We start from the raw sequence: 24,657 nt of genomic DNA, 5'->3' as shown, positions 1-24,657 counted from the left end.
CCAACAGCTCCCGTTCCCACGGGACAGCAGCACGGCTTTGGCAGTGCCGAGGCCACTGCAAACACTGGAACCCTCGGAACTGCCTGCTGCAAGCCTGGTGCTGGGTCTGCCTCTGTGTGTGCCTGGCAGAGCCCAGCAGGCACTGGGCACGTCCCAGACGTGCCAAGAAAGGCTTGAGCAGCACAGGGGCTTCTGCAGCAGGTGAAGTCAGGCATCCTTGCTAAGGAAGCACCGGGAATCCAAGAACTACATCTTGGGAAAGAGGAGTGCTGCTGGGAATCAGCAAGGCCAATTCCAAAACATCTACCTCGCCTCCCTGAGCAGCACCTGAGTGCTCCTAGAGAACTTGCTCCCTGCTAACCATGCCCTGTTCTGGAAAGCACACAGCTGTACACCAAATCAACAGCCAGCTGAATACCCAGCTAATAGCTGTTTCACCAGCTGCTGCGTAACCTAGGTGAGATAACGGAAGGATGGACACAGTTTCTCTAAGGACTGATGTATCTTCAAAGGCTTGCAGCAATTCCCAAAAAATGATGTCAGTGTGCCTCTGAGCACATCTCCTTGGCTGCTTAAAAACATGAGGTATTTTTTGTGAACCACATAACACAGCAAACCCCATGATTTTTGCAGGGAGGCAGAGGGACAATGTGTTTTCTAGCTGAAATAGCAAACTACCACACACCAGGAGTTATCTGCCAATAACTGGGCAATGTGCTGATTAATACTTTTTCTGGGTTGCCTAAGGACACTGCATGCATGAGTATCTCATCACTATTAATTAATCACTCTTTGTGCTTTTATCCTGGTAGAATTTACATGTTGCACACAGTGAATACCCTGAATGAGGCAACTTTTACCTCCAAAAGCACTTACTATTGTCAGTTTATTTGCCTTGCTTAGCCCAATGCTCAGATTGGCAATAAATCATCATTCTTAGCAGCTGAAGTGTTTAGTGTCTTTCATTCAATATTCTTTCCTCCTCACTGTTTGCCCCGGAAGTACAGAAATCATGTGGTGAATAGTCATTTACAGCACTGCAATTAAGAGATTATTCCATTAGGCTTTGTATTTCTATCAGGTTTTATGTTTCCATTAAAAGCACTTTGTTAAACAACTGAGCAAACAACTTCGTGCAATAGCAGGAGCCTCATGAGCTGATGCCTGTCAGGCAGAGCCCGGTGAAGCAGCCCAGGATGGGCAGGAGGTGCTCATGGGTCCACAGAGACCCTCCTCTTAGGCAGGATCTCAAAACCAGGAACAGGAGAGGCAGCACAACTGCAGATGGGCCACTGTGGCATAAGCAGCCGGGGAGTGACTGCTGCCAAGAGATTGGGTGGAACTGGGGAAGAGTCCCTGGCCAGACACCTGTGAATGGGTGCATTCCTCTGTAAACACAGCCTCACATCTTGTGCCTCTAAGAGCAGAGCAAAAAATGTCAAGGAAGTTCTACTTCCATAAAAACTGACCACCTCTTCAAGGAGCAAAACCTGACAGCCAAAGGAAGTCGCATCTGCTCAAGCAACGACTGTGGTGATTTCACACCAGCCTTGTGACGAAGGCTGGAAAATCACACCAAAGTGCCGCAGAAATACAGGCAAGGAGTTTCACCAGGCACATCCAGCATTCTGTCCATTCGCTCAGTGGTGACTCACGGCACCTTCCAAGGAATACATCACCTCTGATAACTCCCTTCCAAGCCTCTGCCCTTACGAGTATTTTCATGGCAACAGCCAATGAGTTCCTGTACTCAACACCATGGTGGCAACAGACTTAAAAGGAGAATGAATCAGCACTGCCTCTCCCCGGGGTTCCTCATCCCTGCCCTCCCACGCATGTTCCCAACAACAGTCCCTCCCTGCCCTCAGGATGAGGCAGGAGGTCTATGCTCTGCTCACCGAGGGACAGAGCAGATGCCCTACAGGAACCACTGCACCGAGCTCCTGGAGAAGGTTTTACATTCTCACATGCAGGCTACTGGACTTTTCCTCACCCCGACTGTCTGCCCAGAGCTACCCTGTGCCAAGCACAGAAAGCCCCTTGAACAACCTGTGTCCAAGCAGACAGCTTCCCACATCATCACAGGTATGCACTGACTCAGGATTGCTTCATCTCTCTGCACTCTCTCACTGGCCCCAGAATTCATTAATAAAACATCCACTAACAGAATGAATAACACCCGCAACAGCAGCTAACACCTCACATAACCCAGGTAACATCCAGCCAAGCCATCTGTAGAAAGCTAGGTATTTTCAAGAAAATGCAAATTGATCATAGTAATTTGGTACCACAGGATAATATTCTCCAAACATACTTTTTAACACATTCAGTAACTTTTCCATCTTGCTCAATTTCTTGGTTACCACAGTGACTAAATATAGGTTGCACAAGAGTAAAATTCTGCAAAGCAAAACTTGCCGTAAGTATTTCTGGAAGCCACTTGAAAAAAGGGAGTAAGGAAAGTGTCTCACTATTTATGCATTTTTCTATTCTTCTTGAAACTTCCATTAATCCTCAGAACAGCTCTTAGAATCCTTCCCAACTAGCAAATTGTGCCTTAACTCCCCATTTTTTCACTTAACAGCCCTGCTAAGAAACGTGGTGTTTGTAGTAATGCATACAACGGAGAAAGAACACAGGAAACTGTAAGGTTAATATCCCTCTGTTTTCTAAATCTCTTTTTCTGTCACTCCTCAATTTCAAGCTGTGAATCAGGAATACATTTTGAGCACTTGCTTATACACATCAAAACCCATTCTCTATATAAAAGCTCCAGGTCAAGAATTATTTTTGAGCACAAGCTCAAGCAGAGCTCTTTACCAGGAACACCCTTTTGAAGTGGATTTGCAAACTTAAAAGCCAAAGGAAGCCAGAAAATTAGATACTGGCATAAATTCCTCTTTCCACTAAAGTACAATATTGCCTTATAATACACAGTTGAAGCTTCTCAAAAGATATGGAAAGGGTAGACCAGCTGGAACCTGGTGTACAAGCTGAAGGCTACAATTTGGCCCCAAATGAGGACAGCATAGAAAAACCCGGAGGAGCCAATAAAATTTGGAGCAGCAGCTGTAACAACACCTTATGTGTTCACCCTGCTGAGCCCTGGCATGTCAATTCTCACCAGTGCCTCAGCTTTCAGCACACCCTTGGCCAGCTGAACTCACACAAACCACTTCAATCCTCCTCTGGTTTCCTATTTTCCACTGAGACTTTGCTGTGTGTAAGCAGGATCCCATATCTGTATCTAGTGTCTGTGCCTACACCTCCCTTGCACTCCCATCTTATTTGCACTCACCCACCTGAAACAGAAGAGGAAGGGGTGAAAGAATAGTTCAAGGGCCTTCTAAGAAAACTGTATGGCTTAATTAAAGGCCTTTTAAATGCATCTTATTAACCTCAGCAACTGCTACTGGTTGTTCAGACCTCCCCCTCTCTAGGGGAAAGAAAGAAATACTGAACAAGTAAAACCAAACCATTATTCACTTGGCAGATTACTGTACACAAACAGCCTTTCAAGCTGTTACATTAAAGTAAACACAGCTTATATCAATATCATCTGTACTTTTCCGTCATTAGGCTGCAAGGGAGGAGATGGCCCATTTTCAAGGAAGCAATTTTTACAAAAGGAAACCATTAACTTGATATTTAATCGATGAACAAAGGAACAGGGAAGTGAAGACAAAATTATCCAGAAGATGGGACTGGGACACAGAAAAGAGTTTTCTTCACAATACCTTCTTTTATATGGCATTTCTATCAGACTTTTTCATAGGGACAGGGGAATATTTTCAAACACAATTCCGGTGTTTCCTCCTGCTGTGGTTGAAAATAGGACCTTTTCTCCTGTTTTGGCTAGCACAAATTATGGCCAAATCAGAAAGTTACAGGAATAAGCACTGTTAAGGGAGCTGAGAGGAAACAGTACTGAACACAGGATCCTTGGCTGAGACACTGTGAGCTCCATACATGTCTCTTTATAACTAAATACAGCACAGACACCAAAGTCAGTTCTAGCTAAGAACTGAAACCACTGTATTTGGCCAATATTCAGCCTAAAGGACAGAATGTCAACTAAATGTTCATTAGATTTAAAAATTAACCCAGACAGCATCTGGATTTATAAGCACTACAGGATGGGAGGTTGTGTGTGTGTGTGCACGGTTATAGTCTTCTTCGATTTGGGGTGTTTGCTTAATACACAGTTTCTCAGTTTTCACAATAAATTCTCTCACAATTGGTTCAAACACACATTCAAAACAACATCAACACACACCAATACAGTTGCCAGACCAGATCCCAAGAAGGTTTTGTTTGCAATTACCAGATTGTGCAATAATTACGAGCTGCTTTCATTTATTCAAGAATTACAGAAAGGAGGTTCTAGCTGTGAACACTATATCAGCTGTCTATACTGCAAGAGGAAGAAACAGCAATAGGTTCCCTGCACATAAATTCTGTCTGTTCCTCCAAAGATGCAAGAAAAAGGGATGTGCAATGAGAGAAACCTATTTACTGTTGGTCAGCTCATCCAGTTTACTTAACTGACTTGGAAAGAAAACATCCTTTCCAAATCATTAAGAACCAGACTGATTCACATGTTTAAGTAATGGAAGAACCAGCTTGGGAGCCAAGTTTTAATGTTATCAATTTCTGCAGACTGGCAATTTCATCCATCTGTTTTACTCCATGGTAGTCCTACTTGTGCAGAGCTGCACTGTCAGTGCACCATGCCACCAAACAACAGCAATACTCATCAGTGACATGCTCAGGTAGGTACAGAAGCTCCACTTTGGGGCTGACTCACTTGGAACCAAAACCAAGGCCGAAGTCATCCTACCTGCCCACTAAGAGTTTGGAACTGGTTTGGAAGGAAGAGGGAACAAGAGCAAACAGTTAAAAGCATCTTCAGAGGGAAATTCTAGACCAAAGCAGCTAGTATTTTTACTTCTTCTATCCTTGGCTAAACTCTTTATTTTTATTACAAATAAATAGAGAGCTGCAAGGCAAGGCTTTGTGTCACTTAATTCACCAAATGAGTAAGCCTTTTTTCATATGTAAATCAGTGAGTTATTGAATTTTCCCAGCCAATTTAGGAAGTTATTTAGGTCTATTGTGTTCTCAGTTCCTCATCGTACAAGTCAACTTCTGCAATGGTAGAAGTACCCCAGGTCTCTGAATAACAGATCTCATTATTACTGGATTTCTAAAAGCAGACTAGACCTTCTCAAAGAACAGCACATGATTTTACCTATTTTTCTCTCTCCCCAATATGTGTAGTTACAGAGAATTTTCTTATGCTCTAGGACTAATAGTTTTTTTACCCCTATAGTGCATTACACAGAACCAGGCATTCCCTCTAGAGGACCACAAACCCAGCTAAGCAAAGAGAGCCTATTTCGTTTGCTGTTAGTCCATGTGAAATGGATAGGGGTTTGCAAACAGATAAAGATCACCTACAGTGTTCCAAAACCTCGGCAAAGTGATCACATTCCCTTTAAACATTAAGGCACTTGGTCCTCTTGCTTCTAGAATGAAAGTTACAGAATACCATGTGTTAAATCAGAAACCCAAAAATCAAACCAAAGACCAATTAAAAGTTGACTGCTGGATAAAGCTGACCACTCTGCTGCAAGGGAGCTGCAGGGAAGGGAAAGAAGGGAGACACAGCGGTCCAAAAGAGCTCTTTGGCCAACACAGCTTGTACCCACCATCCCATAGCCATCCTCCCAGAAGCCATGTGCCAGAAAAAGTAGCCTTCTTCACCAGTATCACGGAGCTTACACTTGGGCCAACACAGTTATCTCACCTCTGCAGTGCATTTGTTGCCTTTTAGCTGTGCCAGCCCTTTTCACAGTAAAAAAGGCCTGCAGTGACAGACAGACATGGCAGCTTCCAGGCAGTGGCAATTCTAAGGGAGTCTTCTAAGAAATCCAAGCAAAGCTCCCTGCTCTGCAGCACAGAGGGACAGACCACGCTCTCTTTCTGTTAGCACATGTTATTTTGGTAAAGCTATAAAGAAATAGGTCTCTAGACTGACAGCCTGTTCTCAGCAGAGCCACAGGTTTACTGACATCAGGAAAACAACTTTTCCTAGAACAGCTTGTTCTGCCGAGGGCTGTGGGGACAGGGAAAAGAGAAGCATGTCACCAAAGCACTTCTAAACCACCAGTGTATTCCCTGCCTTCAGATTAGGATGATTTTTCCAAAATAGCCTACGGGGCGGGGGGGAGAGGAGTATTGAGAAATAGCTGCATACCAGTTGCGAGGGAGATTTTCTGAGCTGTGCTTGAAAAGGTAATCATGCCAAGTAATATCTTTTTAAGCAAAACCTTCCAAACTGCAGAAGAAAAAAAAAACCCAAAAGCAATTTCTTATCATGTCTCCAATTCTCCAGAGATGGAAATATCCCTTTCCTGCTCCAAATTTTAATAATTCCTTTCCATTTCAGATGCAAGCAGAAACCTGTATTTCAAAATGCAGTGAGCACAGCTCAGTTCAGGGAGGAGGCACGTGCACTGGAGCTTCTCACACACCTCACATGAACACACCACCTGCTAAACACCGTGCCATGAAGGAGCTCATCATACCCCGCTGAATACATCACTTGCTGCTTACAGCTTATACACTATATGGCATTCTAAGAAGCAAAGATGTATAGAATAAAGATACTACCATAAGCTCAAGAGTTTCCTCTTTTGTTTCTTTTTAAAATACTTCTTACTCATGTTTTGGTTGAACTGGTGATAGAGGTGTTTTTGTTGTTTGTTATTCTTTGATGAGTTTTTGTGGTTGGTTTTAGTTGCTCCTTTTTATTTATTTGCAAGTACAAAAATGAAACTCACAGTTCTTGCAGTTCTAAAAATGAGTTTTACTGGTGTCTCTGAGGTTAACCATTAACAATTTGCTTGTTGAACTTTCTCTAAAAATTACAGCAGGGACATTATTTTCTTTTAAACTGATGGTAACATTGCAAAAACAACAGTAAAAAAAACTTTAGGTTGTTAGTACAATAAACACTCGGAACAACTGAAGATGACAATTCTACAAACAATACCTAAGCCTAAACTAATCCAGAAGACCAACATCTCCCTGAAACATTTGTGACGAAGGTTGCCTAATCAAGTGTGCCTAGATACCTCAGCTTGACAATTCTGAAGCATTAACAGGAACAGAGCAACTTCTAAAATGCAGTTTTGTGCCCACACACCTGCTCTTTCTCCCCATTTGCCACCTCCCCTTTCCTATAAAAGAATAGGGCAGCAAAAGAAATGCACTTTTAAAAAAGCTATGCAGTTCAATAAGGTGATCAACAACTTCTGCACCTCAGCAGCAAAAGATCTGAGCTGGGGGCTGGCTCTGCACACAGCAGCCACCACAGCTGAGAGGAAAGATGGGCTACAAGAATTCTACTTCCCACCACTTTCCACAGCTGCTTGATTCTGTACTGATCTAGAATTCAACTTCTCTTTCCTGAAATGCCTATGAATAGGCAGCTGAGGAAAATCTTCTCCTAGCACATGCAGCAGGCTCTTGTCTGTTCCCCACAAAAGCATTCTACTGGAGAGGCAGCTCTATCTCAGTCTACTATGGTAACACCTCATTTGGGACTGATAATTGCCCCAGCCAGTCCCACACTCTTTTTTATCATGGACACAGATGAACTGCAGCAGCCAAAGTTGCAAAACATAAAATAGCCATTACATTTGCCACTATAACATACCACAGAGAAAAAAATTCTCCAGGCTGTGTTCAAGACTGAACAGAAAAAGTACACTTTTTTTGAGGCTCACGCATCTCTACAGTAACTCTTGTCATGTCAGGTAAGCAAACCAGCCTCTGTACTCCCAACTACCCAGCACCAAACCCAGGCCCTAGGATGACACCCTGCACTCTGTGGAGAACTCTTCCTCACTTCACTGCCCTCCACCTCATGGAAAATAATGTCATTGTAGCATTCCCACATAACTTTAAGGAGACACCTTTTCTATTATATTTTAAAGGCATTTGAAAGCTTCATGCAATGTTCATTATGGCTCCTCTTAAGAAAAGTGCTGAGGAGAATTTATGCACCTCATTAAAATCTTGTTTCCTGCTCTTCATGCTGCATCTTGCAGTTCTACTAGCAAATGATTTTCTCATAAAAAGCTGTGAGAAGAGGCCTCTCTTTGTAACACAGATTCAGACACAGGAAAATTATATGACCTAAGGAAACATTCCCTTGTATACCAGCTCAAGTATGCCATGACAAATGTACTTCTAAGTTTTCAATGACCTATTGCAAATTGGAATACCCACTGCTGAAAAAAAAACAACAAACCAACCTGAAAAATCCACTTCACTGTGAGCATCTCTGTTCTGTGTGCAAGCATTTCAGCTGCAGGTCTGCCTCAGAGCAACTCCATGCTCAGAAAATACAGGCAATAAGAAACTGCAAACTGAAAATCCCCAGCAGCCCACAAAACATGCCCTAGATCATCCACACAGCTGGTTCTGGAGAAAACAGGTGTATTTCTAGGCAGTGCTGGTAGCAAGCAAAACCAACAGGGCTTCATGGATGTTTTAGCTTTTAATAGACAAGTAAACTCCAACAAGATATTGTTTCAGCCCTTCTTGACCTCCATCAGCTGACTGGAACCCAGCATCACCAGGCATTTGCCTGTATCAACGGGACCCATGAAACAAACAAGTTATGAAAAGTGTCTTTACACCTGGCCTGGAAAGATGTGAAATGACACAGAATGAACTAAAACTGCATCATTCAATGTAGCTTCTCCTCAGGGAAAAGCCTCAGCATATTCCCTTCAGAATTTACTGCGTTTTAAATATAGATAAAGCTACATTTTATTTCTGCAAAGCATCACCTTTTTTTTCTACCAGAACGAGCAGTACAGTCTCCTCTCAAGACTCTTCTGGGTTTAGCTGGTACAACTTGGCTTTAGGGGGTGGAAAAAGAGGGTTTCCCAGGCTGCTGTCCATCATTACCCTTCCCTGCAGGCCTGACTCAGGAGAAAGAGCAGTATGAGCCCAGCAGGGATAATAGTGCAACACTCAGGTTTCATGTTGCTCTATGTACTGTATTCACCTGTGTATAAAGATTTGGAAAACGCATTCGTTCTGCACACCAGAAATGATGTTAACCATGACCACACTGAAAAGCAAATTATATATAAGACAACCCAAAATTCTTAGCATCCAAAACAACAAAGTATTTTGTTTATCCTCCTACTGTAAATAAGTGTAACTGACAGCATCTACAGACAATTTAAAATGACCTCAAGCAGCCTGAGAAAAGCAGCCTACATCTTAAAAAAAAAAAAGGCAGATATTCATCTAAAGATCCTCAGCTTGCAACTGCTGCAGCAGAGTAGATAATGAAGAAAGAAGCAGAAATGAGATGTGCTCTGTCAGTCTGTTCCACACTCCTCCCAAAGGTCCTGCCGTATTCCCAGAGCAGCTGAATGGCACATGATGAACATCACACCACAGTAGACAAGAAACTAAATTTGTCCTTATTCAGATCAGTTCTGCTTCTGCTCACAAGTTCCTGAATATACCATAAAAACCTGACACAAGCCCTGTTGCCTGGGGACACCACAGGCATCAGATCATCTGTGCACTCCAGAAGCAAGCAGAAGAAAGCTACAGCTGCAAACCTACGGCTCAGCGAGCAACTTCAAAAACCCCCACAACCCCACATTATACACAAAGAAACACTAACTGGAGGATGGCTTCTCCACCTAATAGCTCCAGATGTAAGCTACTTGCAGCAGCTAATGAGAGAAATTGATCATTCTCAAACAGCTGAAACCAAACCATGCCCAACTCACCCTTGCAAGCATTTCTTAAGATCACGATTTTAAAGAATGCTCTGGCACATCAGTTCCTCAGTTATCACCACTACAGTTTTTAAAATGCTAAGGAGCAGCAACAGGTAGGTTTGATCATCTTGTTTTCCCTACCCTTCCACCCTTCAAAACTGTGAAGCCCAAATGCCAGGTGAGCTCCTGAGGACCACAGTACTGAAGATGAAGAAAGGATGCTGGATTTTCTTGTTTCCAAACAAGCATCCTCCCCTATGTCACATCATTTTCACTAGCTAAAGCAAACGGCATGTGAGAAATAGAAAACATGAGCAGATGGAGGAGTGCCTGAAGGCCTTGTACAGAGTGATACACAAACCACTACTGAGCTTGGTATCACACCACCTCATCAGTAATTTACTGAGCTTGCAAAAATTGCCTGTATTTTTTGTGAAGCACAAATAAACACAGAAAGCTCACCCATTTCTTTTGTTATCTACTTTGCAGAGTAAACCCTCTGACATGTTTTGGCAAAACGAATTCTGGAGACATGTGGCTTCTCAGCCCCATGCAGTAGAGTTCTAATTATTTATTATGAATATTAATTCATCCTTTACTATTGAATAAAAGTTTCTACACATCCACAAAGCAAATTTTTTTTGAAAATGGGATGAATACCCCTGCAGATCTATGCCACTGAAACAGAAACATCACAGGCTTTCTGGCAAATGCAACTTCTCTCCTACAGATTCATTTCTGCTGCTCATATGCACTCCTACTCTCTTTAAATGTCTTAAAATAAGCAATAATCAGAGATCTTAACACTGATCTTCAGGCATACAGAGTAACCTCTGTACTCGCTGTGCTGAAATGCTCTGACACACAGTTTTACAGCTTGACCACCTCACAGCATCTGAAGCAAAAAGCATCCAATAGCAAAAGCCAACACACAAGATGGAGACGGAAGCAGGGTACAGAACGGCAGGTGCATGTCTTGTCCCCATGCCTGCGTCAAATGGCAGGTGTGGGTTATGGTCCTTCCACCTGCCCTGCAGAATTCAGCCCCATGGCCCCAGCCCTTGGACCATTTTCCTCCCTTCAGTCTGAGCCACTCAGCATGTAACACCTGAGTGTCTGCGCCGTTCACCTTATGGGTCAAGAATGTGGCTCACTGGCCCCAGCGCCACTCTGCCCTTTCTTTCAGCTGGCTGAAGCTGCGGACTACTGCTGGGACCGAGCTCCCATGTAGCCTCCTGCCACCCAGCAGAATGGTTGTGTGACCTCTGAGACATCAGGCATGTCCCTGGCCTTGGAGCCAAGCCAAGCTCCAGGGCCAGCCAGCATCCCTAGGATTTATGCTGCATCCAGTATGCGGTCCTATTACAGCAACGCTGATAATGCAGGCCAGTAAATCAGGCAAAGGGATGATACAAAGGAAAAAAAAGATGCTAGAAACTCAATCTTTACCTTTTTGTTAAGTACTCTTTATGCAAGATACTCCCACTATTGGGAGATTAGGCCATGGGAGCTGGAGAAGACCTCAGCTGTTAACCAAGCAATCAATCTTCCCCTGCTTCTTCCCCAAACCGCAGGGCTCTGTCCTTCTCCAGTTTGTAATTTAAAGCCAGCTCTTGGCTTCAAACCTGCAGAAAAGCACCACTGTGAAAATGCACCATGAGTGCCAAACTTACGTGTAGGATACACCACCATTTAAATTTTTTTTCCTGCCTACACGAAAGGGGAGCAGGGTGGCTGTTTGGTGTGGGTCTAAAGAGCAAGAAGGAATTTCTCTCTTTGGCATTTCTGAAATGCCCATTAAGGCATCGTAAACGCTAAAAGGCATTTAACAGGTACCTTAAATAGCACTGCTCCATCAAGTACTACTGCTTAAGAAAAGCTGCCTCCCCCAAGCTGAGTGTGACATTTACTTTAGGTAGGACACTCCCCAACTCCCCCGAGAGCAGGCAAAATGCTGCTTCTTTAGAACCACAGCTGAAGAGTATTTACCCAAGATCAGTGTTTTCGCTTGAATTTTGCTCACTGACAGCAACCAAGTAACTCGTTTCCGTACTCTTCTCTGTAATGTAACAATTTTCTATCCTCGCAGCTACCCAGCAGACACAACCTGCTTCCCCTGCAACCCGGCCAAGCAGAGCCATTCGCCACCTCTAAAACCCGTGCTGTAAGCTATGACAGAGACCTGCTCACAGGCGAACAGAAACAAACAAACGCCAGACAAATCTGGAGGGGAAAAGAGAATCAATTTCAAAGAGCTCTTAAACAGACAAGTCCACGAAGGAGAAGAAAATCAGTTTCAAGGAGCTTTTATCTTGTTGGACTGGGAGAGATTTGACGAGAAGAAATTAAGACTTTGTTTTTCGTGCTGGAAGAAAGTTTACGCTAAGAAGAGGGAGCAGGCAGAGCGATGAACAAAACACAAGGAGAAAACCTATCGGGGGCTCGGGGTAAAACCCCACAGCCAACTGAGCCTGAGCCGGAGACAGGGCATCACAAACCCAGCTCTAAGCGAGATGCACCGGGAGCGACCAAAGTTATTTAGTGCCGTACCTCGACTGGGCAGCCATCGCGGGGTTATCCTGCCAAACGTCCTCTATCCATGAGCTCCGTCCGCAGCTGTCCAGGCTCTACCCCGCTGCCCAAGCCGCCGTCCCATGTGCCGGCCGCCTCCCCGCCGGTGCCGCCGCGCCGCGGCTCCCCCCTCCCGGGCGGCCGGCGCAGGGCTGGGGCTCGCTCATTTTGATCGACATCCGGGCGCCCGGCCCTCCCCCGGCCGCCGGCAGAGAGGGGGGCCGGCCCAGCCCCGGGGGACGGCCCCGCTCCGTTCCACAGCCGGTGTGGCCGGATGCCGCCGTCCTCCCGGGCCGCGGCCCCGCTCGGTATCCCCGCCGTGCCGAGGGCGGCGGGACCGGCGGCGGAGCGGGCCCCGCGCCCGCCTCCCCCTGCCCGGCCGGGCGCTCGTGGTACGGCCCGGCCTCGGCCCGGGCGGGCGGCGGGAGGGCCGAGCCTGGCCCGCGCCGCTCCTGAGGCGCTGCCTGCGGCCTCGGCGCGAGGCAGATCGGGCCGGGCGGAGCGGGACGGAGCGGGGCTGCTCCGGCAGCCGACCCCGCGGCTGCTCCTGCGGCGTCTGCTTCAGCTATCTGCTCTTCTGTTTGCGGTTTCTTTATGTTTTTGGTTTTTTTGGGGTTTTTTTTTTGGGTTTTGTTTTGTTTTATTATTGTCATTATTTGTATGGGGTTATTTTTGATTTTAGAAAGACAGAATAAAACGGCAGGCACGAATTTTTCAGAATTTCGGGCGTTTCAAAACCTTGGTAAGGGACGCACAGCCCAGAGGCAGACGCGCATCAGGAAGCGCTGAGCGCGCTGCTGAAGCCAGAGCTGGAGCTGCAGGCTCTGAACCTTTGGGAAAGGTGAAGCTGGTTATGCAACTTCTGCTGGGCTCTGGTCCTGGCCGCGGTTTGCAGATGCACTCGGAAAGCAGCAATACCTGTCCTTTGCTCTGTGTGTTTCTTGGCACAATTATAGAAACAAACAACTCCTGCAACTGCTCTTAACTAAGAATTAACCAAGCATTCAGCAGGCAAAAAATATTATTCCAATATCCCTTCAACTTTTCTCTGCAACTGTGTATGGCTAAGGTTTCTACCAATGCTGCAACATTATGTTCCTCCTACTCTTCTGGTTTAAAGCACAGCTTGTGTCAAAGTACCTGGCATATACCAGGAAGAGGGTTTGTACTTGATTGTTTTCCTATTTCAGACAACCTTTATAGGAATCTCAAATCTGAGCTATCGTCTCAAAGATTAAATAAAATTCATATCAGCTCTTTCAGGCAGAACAAAATATAAAAGAAAAAAAAAAATTCTCTAGATTTGCCACAACAGCTGAGCTTTCTCCAAGAGGAAAAAATTGTTTGCTTTCACCCAAAGTTTCTAGCAGTTTTCTACCTGCCCCCTTCAAAAGCACTTGCACATCTGACAAATCAGCATTTCTCCAAAGAAAGCTTTTTGTCAGAATATGTCCTGTCACCTGTTGACTACTCCCTCATGTTTATTTCCAAAATCAGCTTTTCTCACCTGGTTCTATTCACTGATCAGGGATGCAAGTGTCCTCTTTTTTGACATTGTTTTTGTAAGATGTATTAGAAATGAAGGGAAATGTCTCCCTTAAGTAAAATGCAAACAAAACAAGCCAATAAAATAAGCTCTTTGTACTCACTCTTCAGCTCATCATAAGCTCAGAAATGCACCACTGAGCTCTCTGTCTTAAAAACCTATCAGGAAAGCTTTCCTACAGGTGATCATCATTCCAAATGGTATTTAGATACCATATTATATATATATATATATATATATATAATATTATATAATATTTGAAAATCTATTAATCTCTGCCTATGCACTGGATAAGAATAGAGTTCTCCAGTGATGAAGCGTGTGATTTAAACACTTCACAGATATGCAAATCCAACCAAAAAACAAATAAAGGTGTGCAGGCAGCCTGGATGCTATTGTAACTTAATTCTGAGCTCCTGAAAAGGCCAGACTACCAACCTCAGGCATCAGTGGTAAAGCACAGGCTGTGGGTACATTATGTTTCTTTTAAGTCCCCTCTCACCTTCCTATAGACTTATCTGTATCTGGACATGTTGACCAGAAGGATATTTCAACAGAAAAAAAACCAAAACAACAAAAAAAAAAACAAACCCAAACAAAAGAAAACAAAAAAACCCCACACCCCTAAAAATGTACCCAGAAGCTTCAAGCATGAAGCAACATAATTTCCAAGTAAGATGCAGATACTGATATATTGCTACAAAAATTACCTACAGCATCTAGAGCAGGGCCTGTAGAAGGAAGATGGGTTTCTCTTTGATCACCACTAAAAGTGCTGGCCATACCCAGGTGTTGGCTCAGGAAGGGGAATGCAGCATCCCTTAATTCCAGAAAAAAATAGAACATGGCATTATCCTAATAAAGGTATGATAATTCATTGAGTTTGTGGGACAAATGCCAGAAGCTTGTGGCATTGTGAAACAATTAATCAAGCATGGAATACCAATGAAGAAGGAGCAGATATCAAGCAATAGTAAAATCATTAGAATACAGACATGGTCAGTAAGTTTTCCTGAGATACATTTGCTGTAGAAGAAAACATGTTATTTGTTTATACACAGAAACAGGTCAAATTCATGCCCTTACCACGCTGTTCAAAACACCTCATTGCACTGCATTCATCAGGTTTTTAAACAGACACACCCCTTTACCTTCACTCTTCAAGAGTCACTGCGGTCCTTTAATTACCGTGTGTTCTCCCAGTTCTGTTGACAAGAAATCCATCTTACCGCTGCCATTTATTGCCACTGATGAGTCCTTCACATTTGGAGGTGAAAAGGGTCCAGTGGATATTGTGTTTCCCAGCCTGAGGGAGCCGTGGGTGGCCTTTCATTTGCAAAGGGCACTTCTGCACCGGGTCAGGAGGCAAGGACTGTGCTCCATAAAGGTTCTGCTGCCCCAGCCCAATAGAACAATCCCTGACCCCTGAGCCCCTCCGGCTGTCAGCGCCCTCCTGCCTTGCATCTCCCTGCTGCTCCTACAGAGAGCCAGAGGCTGCACACCTGCAGAGTTGCTTGTGTTCTGGCAATCCCAAACCCTACACAAACCTACCAATGGCTTGATTCTCTTGTGTCTTTCCCCATTGGTAGGCAAGGAGCTAGCCTCACTAGAAATGTGTGTGTTGGTGCTACAAAGCAAGGGCTACAACCATAATGCGCAGGGTTTCAAGAGTTCCACATATTTGGAGGAGTTTGTTAATCTCATCCTTAAACTCCTGTCTCCAAAGTTGAGTTGGAAAGTGAGCAAAACTCAGAAACCCATCCAAGCAAGCACACACAAAAACCTGTTCAACAAGGTAAATGGAGCTGTGAGAAATGACGAGTCTGAAGAAGGCTGAGGCAGCAAAACTCTCTGTTAACCCTGATTCAGCAAAGCACTTCCCTGTAGACTTGTTTTATTGTGCCTCCTTAACCTTAGCACTTCCCAGAGCCAAAGCTGACTGCCAGGAGCATATCCTCACTGGGCAAATCCTGGAAAGCACTTGAACTTCACTGGGTCTAACCCACACTTTCTAGCTACAGTGAGGTTAGAGGAGCTTTAGGGCAAAGGAAAGAAACAGCTGAGTACACTGGAAAAAGGGGTAGGGAAGAATACAACCAAAAGGATATGTTGACTTTAAGAAAGAAGACTAACTTGGGTACATTCTGTTATGCAAGTAATTGCTCTCCAGATGTTAGGAATCAAACTTTTCTGAGAAGAGAGGAAAACAACCCTTCTTTTTTCAATATCTAAATTGAAGAAAACAGATTTTAAAAAGAAACCACCTTCTCGCAGGCACCAGACTGTACGAGAGGCTACACCCTACTAGCTTTTGGCAGCCAACAGGAGCAATTTCCATCATCTTGACATTACTCACTTATCACTCAGAATGCCTTAAAATGTTCCATAACGCCTATGAACTTTCACAAGTTAAGGTTCATTCCTTGCAGATGTATTGACAAAAAAAAAAAGAAGTTAGATGTACTTTGGAGAGTGATAGCAGGTGGTATAAGTGTAGAGCACACTGGCAGCTGTTATGATCTAAATGAGAAACAAATGGAAACTGCATAAAAAATTATCCTTGGGAGGATTGGGCAGGGACAGAATAATAAAGTTTGCAAGTTATATGTGTGTAAAACTCTCATTGTCCAAAATTCCAAAGAATTGTTCCGGCAAGCACTGTACCCTAAGCACTATGTCTGTATGGGGCCCCCACTGAGACTCAGTGTCCAGCACTGATAATTTTTCAACAGAATCAAGTTAGAAAAAGGCATACATTTTTTGGTAAAAGGCAGCATGTTAGATTTAAACCTCCTTACACTCAGTGATTACACTTCTTGCATTGACGGGGGGATTGTTTAGTTTAAACCGTCTCGACCTGGGAAACCAAGATTTCAACAAATTAATTCATAGTTATTGCCACTGTTCTGCATGTCTGTAAATTCCATTATGAAGGCTCAATTTAGCTGAAGGGTCAGCTTTTCTAGAAGAGAAAAAGCAGATATTTAATGTCTCTTTTACAAAAGAGCAGCATTGTATACAATACATGGCACTCAAGCTTTGCTTCAACAGTTAAAAAGGCCAACCCAAAATGCTTTCTTGGAGTCAACAGTAGGAAAAAGGGAAAGTTAAACAAGCAAATATTAAAAATCTTCCGTTTCCAAAGCAGCAAGTCATTCCAGTAATTGCTACAGTGAATAAAAAATTATATCCAAACATTTATTTCCTCCTTTGATATGTGCCTGTGGGTGCACACTCTGCATTGCACACTCTGCATTTAGGTTTGTGTGTGTTACATCAGAAATCTCCATTTTAAATTAACTCTCCAAAACAATTTTGTACTGCAAAATTAAAATATAGAATACTCTCCCCAACACTTTGACAGAGATTTTCAGAGCTGTGTGAATCCCTAGATTCTCCCTAGCATTCTAAATCATTATTCAGTTGTTATTATTATGTTCTGTGAAATAGGACACAACAGGAGAGTCAGATTGCTTACCTGAGGCAGCAAATAATTTGAATTTTTGATGTGTACTGGGTTGACAGCTTTTCCCCCACACAATTCCCAATACTGTTAGGCTGAGGTACAGTCTCTGCATCAAACATACAGTTCAAGAAGCTGAGTTCAGGAAAAGGTTCCAAATGCTGGGAATTCTCCTGTAAACACTTATTTTGTTTTCAGAGAAATCTCTTAGAGCCACACACACTCATTGGTAGATCATAATGGATGTTTGCAGAATTTTGCTTTAACCATCAAGAAAAAACACAACAGATTTAGTAATTGCCTGTCTAGATCTGCAAGGCAGTGGAAGCTGCCATGTGATGTTGGCTCTCATGGCAGGTTTTTCAAAGGACCAGCAGCTGCCAAAGCCAGCATCTCTGCTGAGCTCTTCAGCATTCCTCACAGGGAACTCAGCTGCAGCTGGATGAGGGACACTGGCTCAAGATCTTCAGGGACATGCTACGTAGAGAGCCTGGAATGTCAACTGGCAGTCACTGACAGTGTTCCTAAACATACCAGCCAAACGTGTGGATCATGTGTAGCTAAGAAAGGGAGAACCAAGAGATCAATTTTCCCTTCTCCCAGCAGTGATACTGCATTTCAGGTCAGCTCCTAAAGAGAACTTCAGGCTTGACCAAGAGCATGACAGAGGAGGCTACTGCTACTGGCTGCAGGATGTTTTGCTTAACTTAAGAATAAATGTGCTGTTAGGGCCCTCCCTTTAGACAACCAAATAGGCCTCTGATGAATGCCAACATTCATGAAAAGGGGAGAAGAGAAACAACAAACATTAAAAAGACAGCTATAGATTAAAAGGCTGCACTGGATAAAACTTCAAAGCAATGTTCAGGAAGAAAGGAGGAAAGAGAAGGGGAAGGATCTTGTAGCAATTAGGCTCCTCATGTCACCGTAGGGGCAGTTCCACCTTGCAGGGTCCTCAGACACAGCTAAGTTTCAGCCACTACACAATTGGCACCATTTTGGCTCATCACAATAAATTAAAAACCAAAAAAATTCCCCTTACTTTGGTCCATGCAAAAGGGGTGAACTCACTCCTACAGTGCTGTTCACTCACAATGTCCACCACCTATTTCTCTCTATCCTGTCTGCCCCAAACTTGTCTTTGGTTCACAGAAGTGCAGAACTGTTGGCATCAACATCATTGTCATGAAGTCTGGCCTGGCCCATGAGTGTGCTATGCAGCCATGTTCTAAAAATATTTTGGAAGAAGCAAATCCTGCCTGGAAACATGTTAAAGAAGCCTTGCTTAATTAAGTGCAAGACCTCAGCAGAAGCAAAGTCTCCATCAAGAAGAAATAGGGCAGAAAATGTTTACACTTCAATTTGTGACATTCATTTGCAGCATGTCACACTCCTGAGGGAGCAAATTGACTTCTGGCAGGGGTCCAGGCTACAGGAGCTTTATGTGAAGCCTTGTGAGCCAACCCACTTAGAGCAACTGATATGAAACAGGAGCACAGGTGCTTTGATGATTAGATGAAGCAGCTGAGCTCTAGGCCATGGCTTTAACACCAGGTGAGGGACCATCTGACAATGTTCTGCAAGCCACAGAAGGAGGGGTTTCCAGCTGAAGCACAGACCTACTCTGTAACAACATGGGCAGATGGAAATGCACTGCACACGTGACTGAACAGAGTGTGGGGAAAGCCTGCTCTGCTGCCAACTCATCTTAACACAGCTAGAAAGCATGTGAGCAGCCAGCAGTAAAATCTAGATTTCACTGAACAATCTACAAGTGTTTTCAACCACACTGATGCCCCACGGATTTCTGGTCACGTGGGCATTATTAAGTGGACATATTTCCCCAAGTTACAAATGCTTTTGCCACCAAGTTATGTTTCAGCTCCTGGGAGAGTTACTGAAGAAATCCTCCTGAGGCTATCACATGAAAAATTAAGCAGGGGACAGGGAAAAGCCAGGATGGATTCACCAAGGGCAAGTGGTGCTTGACAGAGCTGATCACCTTCTATGGCAAAGGAACTGCTCAGTCCAAGTGGGGCAGGAGGTGGATATTGCTTACCTGGATTTCTGCAGGTATTTCCATTTGGTTTCCCACAGCCTCCTCCTGGACAAACTGACACATTATGGTCTAGACAAGTGGTCCTTGCAGTGGGTGGGGAACTGGCTGGCAGAAGCATCCACGGGGTGCCAGTAAACAGCTCCTCTTCAGGCTGGTGACCTGTCACAAGTGGGGTCCAGCAAGGATCGGTACTGGGCCCAAAACTGTTTAATATCCTCACAAGTGATCTGTGTGATGGGACCGAGTGCACCCTGGTGAGGTTTGTCAAATGGGGAAACAGGCACTTGAGAAGTAAGATTCACCCTGCAGGAAGACCTGGACAGGCTGGAAGAGTGGGTACTATGGGTAACTTGGGCTAACATGAACTCTATGAAGTTCAACAAGGACAAGTGTAAGGTCACAGAACCTGCTTGAAAGACCAAGGTAAGATCTAGACAGAGGATGTTTTTAAAAAAATATTTCACTTCGACTAGACCCTTCATAAGGGCTTTGTTAGAATTACAATTGCTTGGCACAATTCCCTTTTGGATTCCTCTCCTGGATGAGCTGATTCATACACAGTGAGCGAGGCAACTTTATGTTCCAGAGGAAGAGGAACATTTAGAAATGCCCTTTGTGGAAGTCACGTCTTTCCATTCACCTCTTTCAGCTACATGGAGCTCCTATGAGCTCAAAGGTGAATTTTTACAAAAACTGGAATGTAACATAATCTACCTCTCCATATACATAATATGAAACATTTCTCATGTCAGGTGCTGATCTGTGTTCTTACCTAGGGCCAAGAACACTGGCAAACCTCAAAAAAATAAGTGAATGAGACAACTGGACAACATGACACAGACTGCACTATAAATTGTGCAAGGGAAGCCAGGAGGTCTTGAATGATAAGTTACCTACATGATTCCCTTGGTTGCACTTGCTTTCTGCCCAGTTCCATAACCTTGGAGGGCAAAAGAAGGTTATTGTATCTCCAGGAGCCTCTGATATAATGCCCAAAGTCATAAAGCAAGTTATGAAAAATGCATTATCCCTATGTGCTATAAACCATCACTGGTCACTGAAGAGACATGTAAATAATGTCTCTCAAGAGAGTAAATAAAAAGAGAAAGAAAAAAGATAAAGTGATTTGGGGGTGAAGAAGGTAAGTGTTCTTGAGGTAAATAAGGCAACCCTCCCAAGTAGCACACCCATGTGGCTGGACACACAAATCCCACTTAGGCAAATATTTCTGTTGAATCCTGAGCTGAGAAAATGCTGATTTCCAAAGCAATCATCAACATGCCAGGGCTGCACATCACTAAACAAGGAGTTTATACCCAAAGTCTCAGCACCAAAAGGCCTGAGACAAGTATCCTGAGCTGCTGGGAGCACAAAGCAGTCATGGTAAGGACTTATCACAGCAGACAGAATTGCTGAATGCTTACAGCAAGACAGGGATTTGAAACAAACAAAACAAAATTTAAGCTCTGCTGGGAAAAAAAAAATGCAGCTGTGCATGAAAAAGCAGGTTACAAAAAGAATAATTATCATATGAATGGACAACCTTGCAGGGCTCACATAACTCCTGCATAAATCTAACCTTGTTTGCTAGTGCTTTATGATTCCCTGAGAAAAGCAAAGCAGGTAGCTGTGCTTCAGGGAATTATTACCACTATGGGACTGGGTAGCATAAGCAGATTGTGCTGATGGGAAGACTGGCAGTGCTCTAGGAACACTACCATCGAGGAAATGCCTCCTGATAACCTGTTATCTGTAGCATCAGCATGATTATCTTTTCATAGAAGAACTGGGAATGTGGCCTTTGTGCCATTATACGAAAAGCCAGCTTGAGAAGGAGCCAGGCAGTGTCACCTCTGCCTCAGAGCATTCAGCACCTGTTAAAGACATTGAAGGGAAAAATGGTCTTGACCTTACTTTATAATTTAATTTAGTGTAAATGAACATTTTTTCCTGGATGCATCAAGATGACCCAGACCAGTTATTTTATTTACCAGGTCACTATTCTTTGAGACATTACTATTCCTTGTTATAAGAACAAACTTTAAAAAAGCTTTTAAAAAGTCACATACTAGGACTGTACTGAACACTGCAGAATCTCAAGACAGATTTGAACACAGGAAACCCACAACTGTGGGGACCATGCCTTATAGGATATCTTCATTCTCTATCCAGCAGTAGGCTACACGCCGGAGATACAAGGAAATGCAAGGAAAGTTCTGCTGCACTCCCCAGCAAATTACCACTCAAGGCCAGGATATTTTTAAACTCACAAATGTTTGACAAGTGAAAATTTATTTACTTGACAAGTGCTAAAGAAGCTGTGGAGAAAGTGACCCCATTCTACACTGCATGGCCAAGAACTCTCTTGCTTTATTTTCTAACCCTGTCCAGCTTCCAAAAGGCTACTGCAGGCTTGCTCAGCACATCAAATTTGGCTTACCCACCTCAAGGAGACAGAGAGTTGTTACACACCAAATGCTCAGCACACTCCAATTTCAGTGGGCTTGGTCTGAAAGTTCAGCAGTGTTAGAGGTGAAACCAAAATCAAGTTCCTTTACTGAAGATTTTTGAGTTCCATCTCTGACAAAGCTTCAAGGAAAGGGTGTTTTAATTTTTTAATCCCAGTGTATCTGTTTCTGAGGACAACAGAAATATCCAATCTGGCTTTAAAGAAAGCTGAGAAGGCAAAACAGACCATACAAAGCTCCTTGTTACCAAATACCAAGCTACATCTGTGACCAAGTTAACTTGTTTAGAGATAATTTGTTTGGGAATCTGGCTATTGTACTGAAGATACAGTCAGAACCCTACCAGAGAAAATTTTTGACTATGGAGGTCATCACAGTACAAAGGAGATGAAATCCATTTCCTAGAACCCACTTGAGGAAATTAGCAATTAAATCCGCTCCAAGTCCAATGATTTATCCTTCAAGTCCCGTTCTCATAGCCAGCAAGATCTTTCCAGCACTTCAATAAAACAAAACCAACCACCCTTTTCCTAACATTTCATTAAGAAGCAAAGTTCCCCACAGAGCCCACCGGGCTGACCAACACAAAAGACTAGGAATTAAGCCCAAGAAGTGATGCTCAAATTGAGGTCTGAGTGTGAGCCACAGGATGTGGCGTTCTGCCTTTTTTGTTTGTTTGCTTCCCCAAAGCAGCAGTGGAAATTCAGTCACCATGTCTACAGCAATACAAGATTTTCTTTCCATGATGGCTATTATCAATTTTATCAGAAGCTGACATGAACTGGATCGACCAAGATGTGTATCTGCAAGAGATCTATACAGGCCAAAATTTCAGACACAATGCTCATTTTCATCCTCACTCATTCATGGGAGAGGCTGGTGTGAAACATCCCACGCCACAAATTCTCCAATGCCCAGAAGATGTGACAGATTCACCACTGTCAAATATAACACCTCCATCAGTCAACGCTCCACTGGACAGGTCACTTGTAATTGAATGGGAGCTCCAGAAGGAATTTTCCAAAAGACAGAATCCAGAAGTTTACTTTACCTCCAATTCCAACCAGTGGCTGTGCTCCAGTTTGCAGCAAACACTACTCAGAACCGTGTGCCATGGGAGCTTGTTATCTCACCATGTATGTGTAAGTCTACTCTTCTTTGTCTTTTCAGTATATCCAATAAAGCACTGATTTGTATCAACCACTTTTTGTCAGCATTTTCTTTCCCAGCGTTGAGTTGGCCTTTTCTTCTCTGCTGGCTCGTTCGTTCATTTATTTGCCACTTTGCCCAGCCAGGAGAATGTCATTCTCTGAATGAATATTTGGTGAATGCATGCTCTTAATATTCACAGCCCTTACTGCATGGCCCTCCTGAAGCTGCTTAAATGCTGACTAACATTTCCCTGACTTTACCCCTGAGATCAACTGCACTGAGAAGGCAGCACAGGACAGATTTTCCACTTCCAGCTGTGCCAATATCTACAAGCCACTTGATTTTTGCCCAAGTCATTGCCCCAATGACTTGTCTATCAGTGGATATCACAAATTCAAACTTCCCCCCACATGATGTTTTTTTTCCCCACACAGGTAGGTTTAGAAGGACTTCAGTTGTAAGGAAAGAAGTTGCTCAGAAGCATTCAAGTAACAACATTTTCCAAGAAGCAACTGGAACAGAACTCAAAACAGTTTCCAAGGAGCAACTGGAATCCCTCCTTTGTTGCCCTTCTCTTGCAGGCAACGACCAGCAAGGAAAACTAAGATATGATAAACTACTAATGGCACAGGGCTGCTTATGTGGCAAAGCATTTGTGCTTCTGTCAGCTCATTCTGGCTGGAAAAACAAAAGGATCCTTTTTCTCTTGGGTTAACACACAGGGTCAGTTCTTTAATTACAACTATAATGGATTATATGTCGGTTTTCCCCCTAGTCTGGTACGCTTCCTCCTAAAAATCAGATACCTATATAAAGGAAAATCCCTTTCAGCTGGAGCATGTCCTGGATGTTTACTCAGTAAGGCATCCTAGTTCTAAATAAAAAAAAAAGCCTCTCAAGATTTTTGCCCCTGCAAAAAGTCAGCATAGTAAGAAAGCACACAGCAATATTCCTTTCAAGGAACCACGCTGCTTAATAATTTTACTTCTCATTTCTTCAAAGGGAGCATAAGGACTTTATGTAATCTAATCCTTTGAAGAATAAGATGAGCATATTTCCAACTAGATTTTCCACAGAAACCAAGTTTAAGCCATCCTACTGCATAAGCAGACCAATTTTTTAATAATGAGTTATGAGCTGTGAGGTCTGTTTCAACCAAAGTGACCACACCAGGTGTCACAGAGGACAAGTTGTACCTGCTTACCAGAAAACAGACAACCTTCCAGTTTCCTCATCAAGAGTCAGACTAGAGAGCATTCGATCTTGATTCCATATTCTATTCCTCAGCGCTGAGACAAAAAACCAAGGAAATTCAAAGCACTTCTCAAAACAGGCCAATGCCACCTTCCACCATACATGCATGATTTCTCAGCAACACCTGAATGCTTTGCGCGTGTGCATGTGTTCCTCATTTTTTTCTTTGTGCAGATCTCTGCTTTTTTTGTTTCTCTGTGTGTGTGTGTTTGTCCTTTTTCTGAGGAAGGAGAGGTTTGGTCAAGTTAATTATCCTCTGCTTTTTCGTGTGCCCACCATTCAAAGGAAATCTGGTATAACACCATCCCACAGATCATCATCGT

General features: G+C 43.6%; 1 protein-coding gene across 2 annotated transcripts in view; it reads right to left on the bottom strand.

The window, feature by feature from the left end:
• Nucleotides 1-12,511, bottom strand: part of AFF1 (ALF transcription elongation factor 1) — a 66,943-nt gene extending 54,432 nt beyond the window's left edge. For both annotated transcript variants that reach the window (XM_012573316.5, XM_072928680.1), the window contains exon 1: nucleotides 12,372-12,511. In XM_012573316.5, the coding sequence (XP_012428770.4) occupies nucleotides 12,372-12,388 (17 nt within the window). In that variant the 5' untranslated portion in view covers nucleotides 12,389-12,511. The remainder of the gene's footprint in view (nucleotides 1-12,371) is intronic.
• Nucleotides 12,512-24,657: the final 12,146 nt, after the last annotated feature.

This window comes from Taeniopygia guttata, chromosome 4 (assembly GCF_048771995.1).
Source record: "Taeniopygia guttata chromosome 4, bTaeGut7.mat, whole genome shotgun sequence".
NCBI classification, from domain to species: Eukaryota; Metazoa; Chordata; class Aves; order Passeriformes; family Estrildidae; genus Taeniopygia; species Taeniopygia guttata.
Note: the sequence above shows the minus strand (reverse complement) of the source record. Positions and strands in the feature narration are given on the sequence as shown.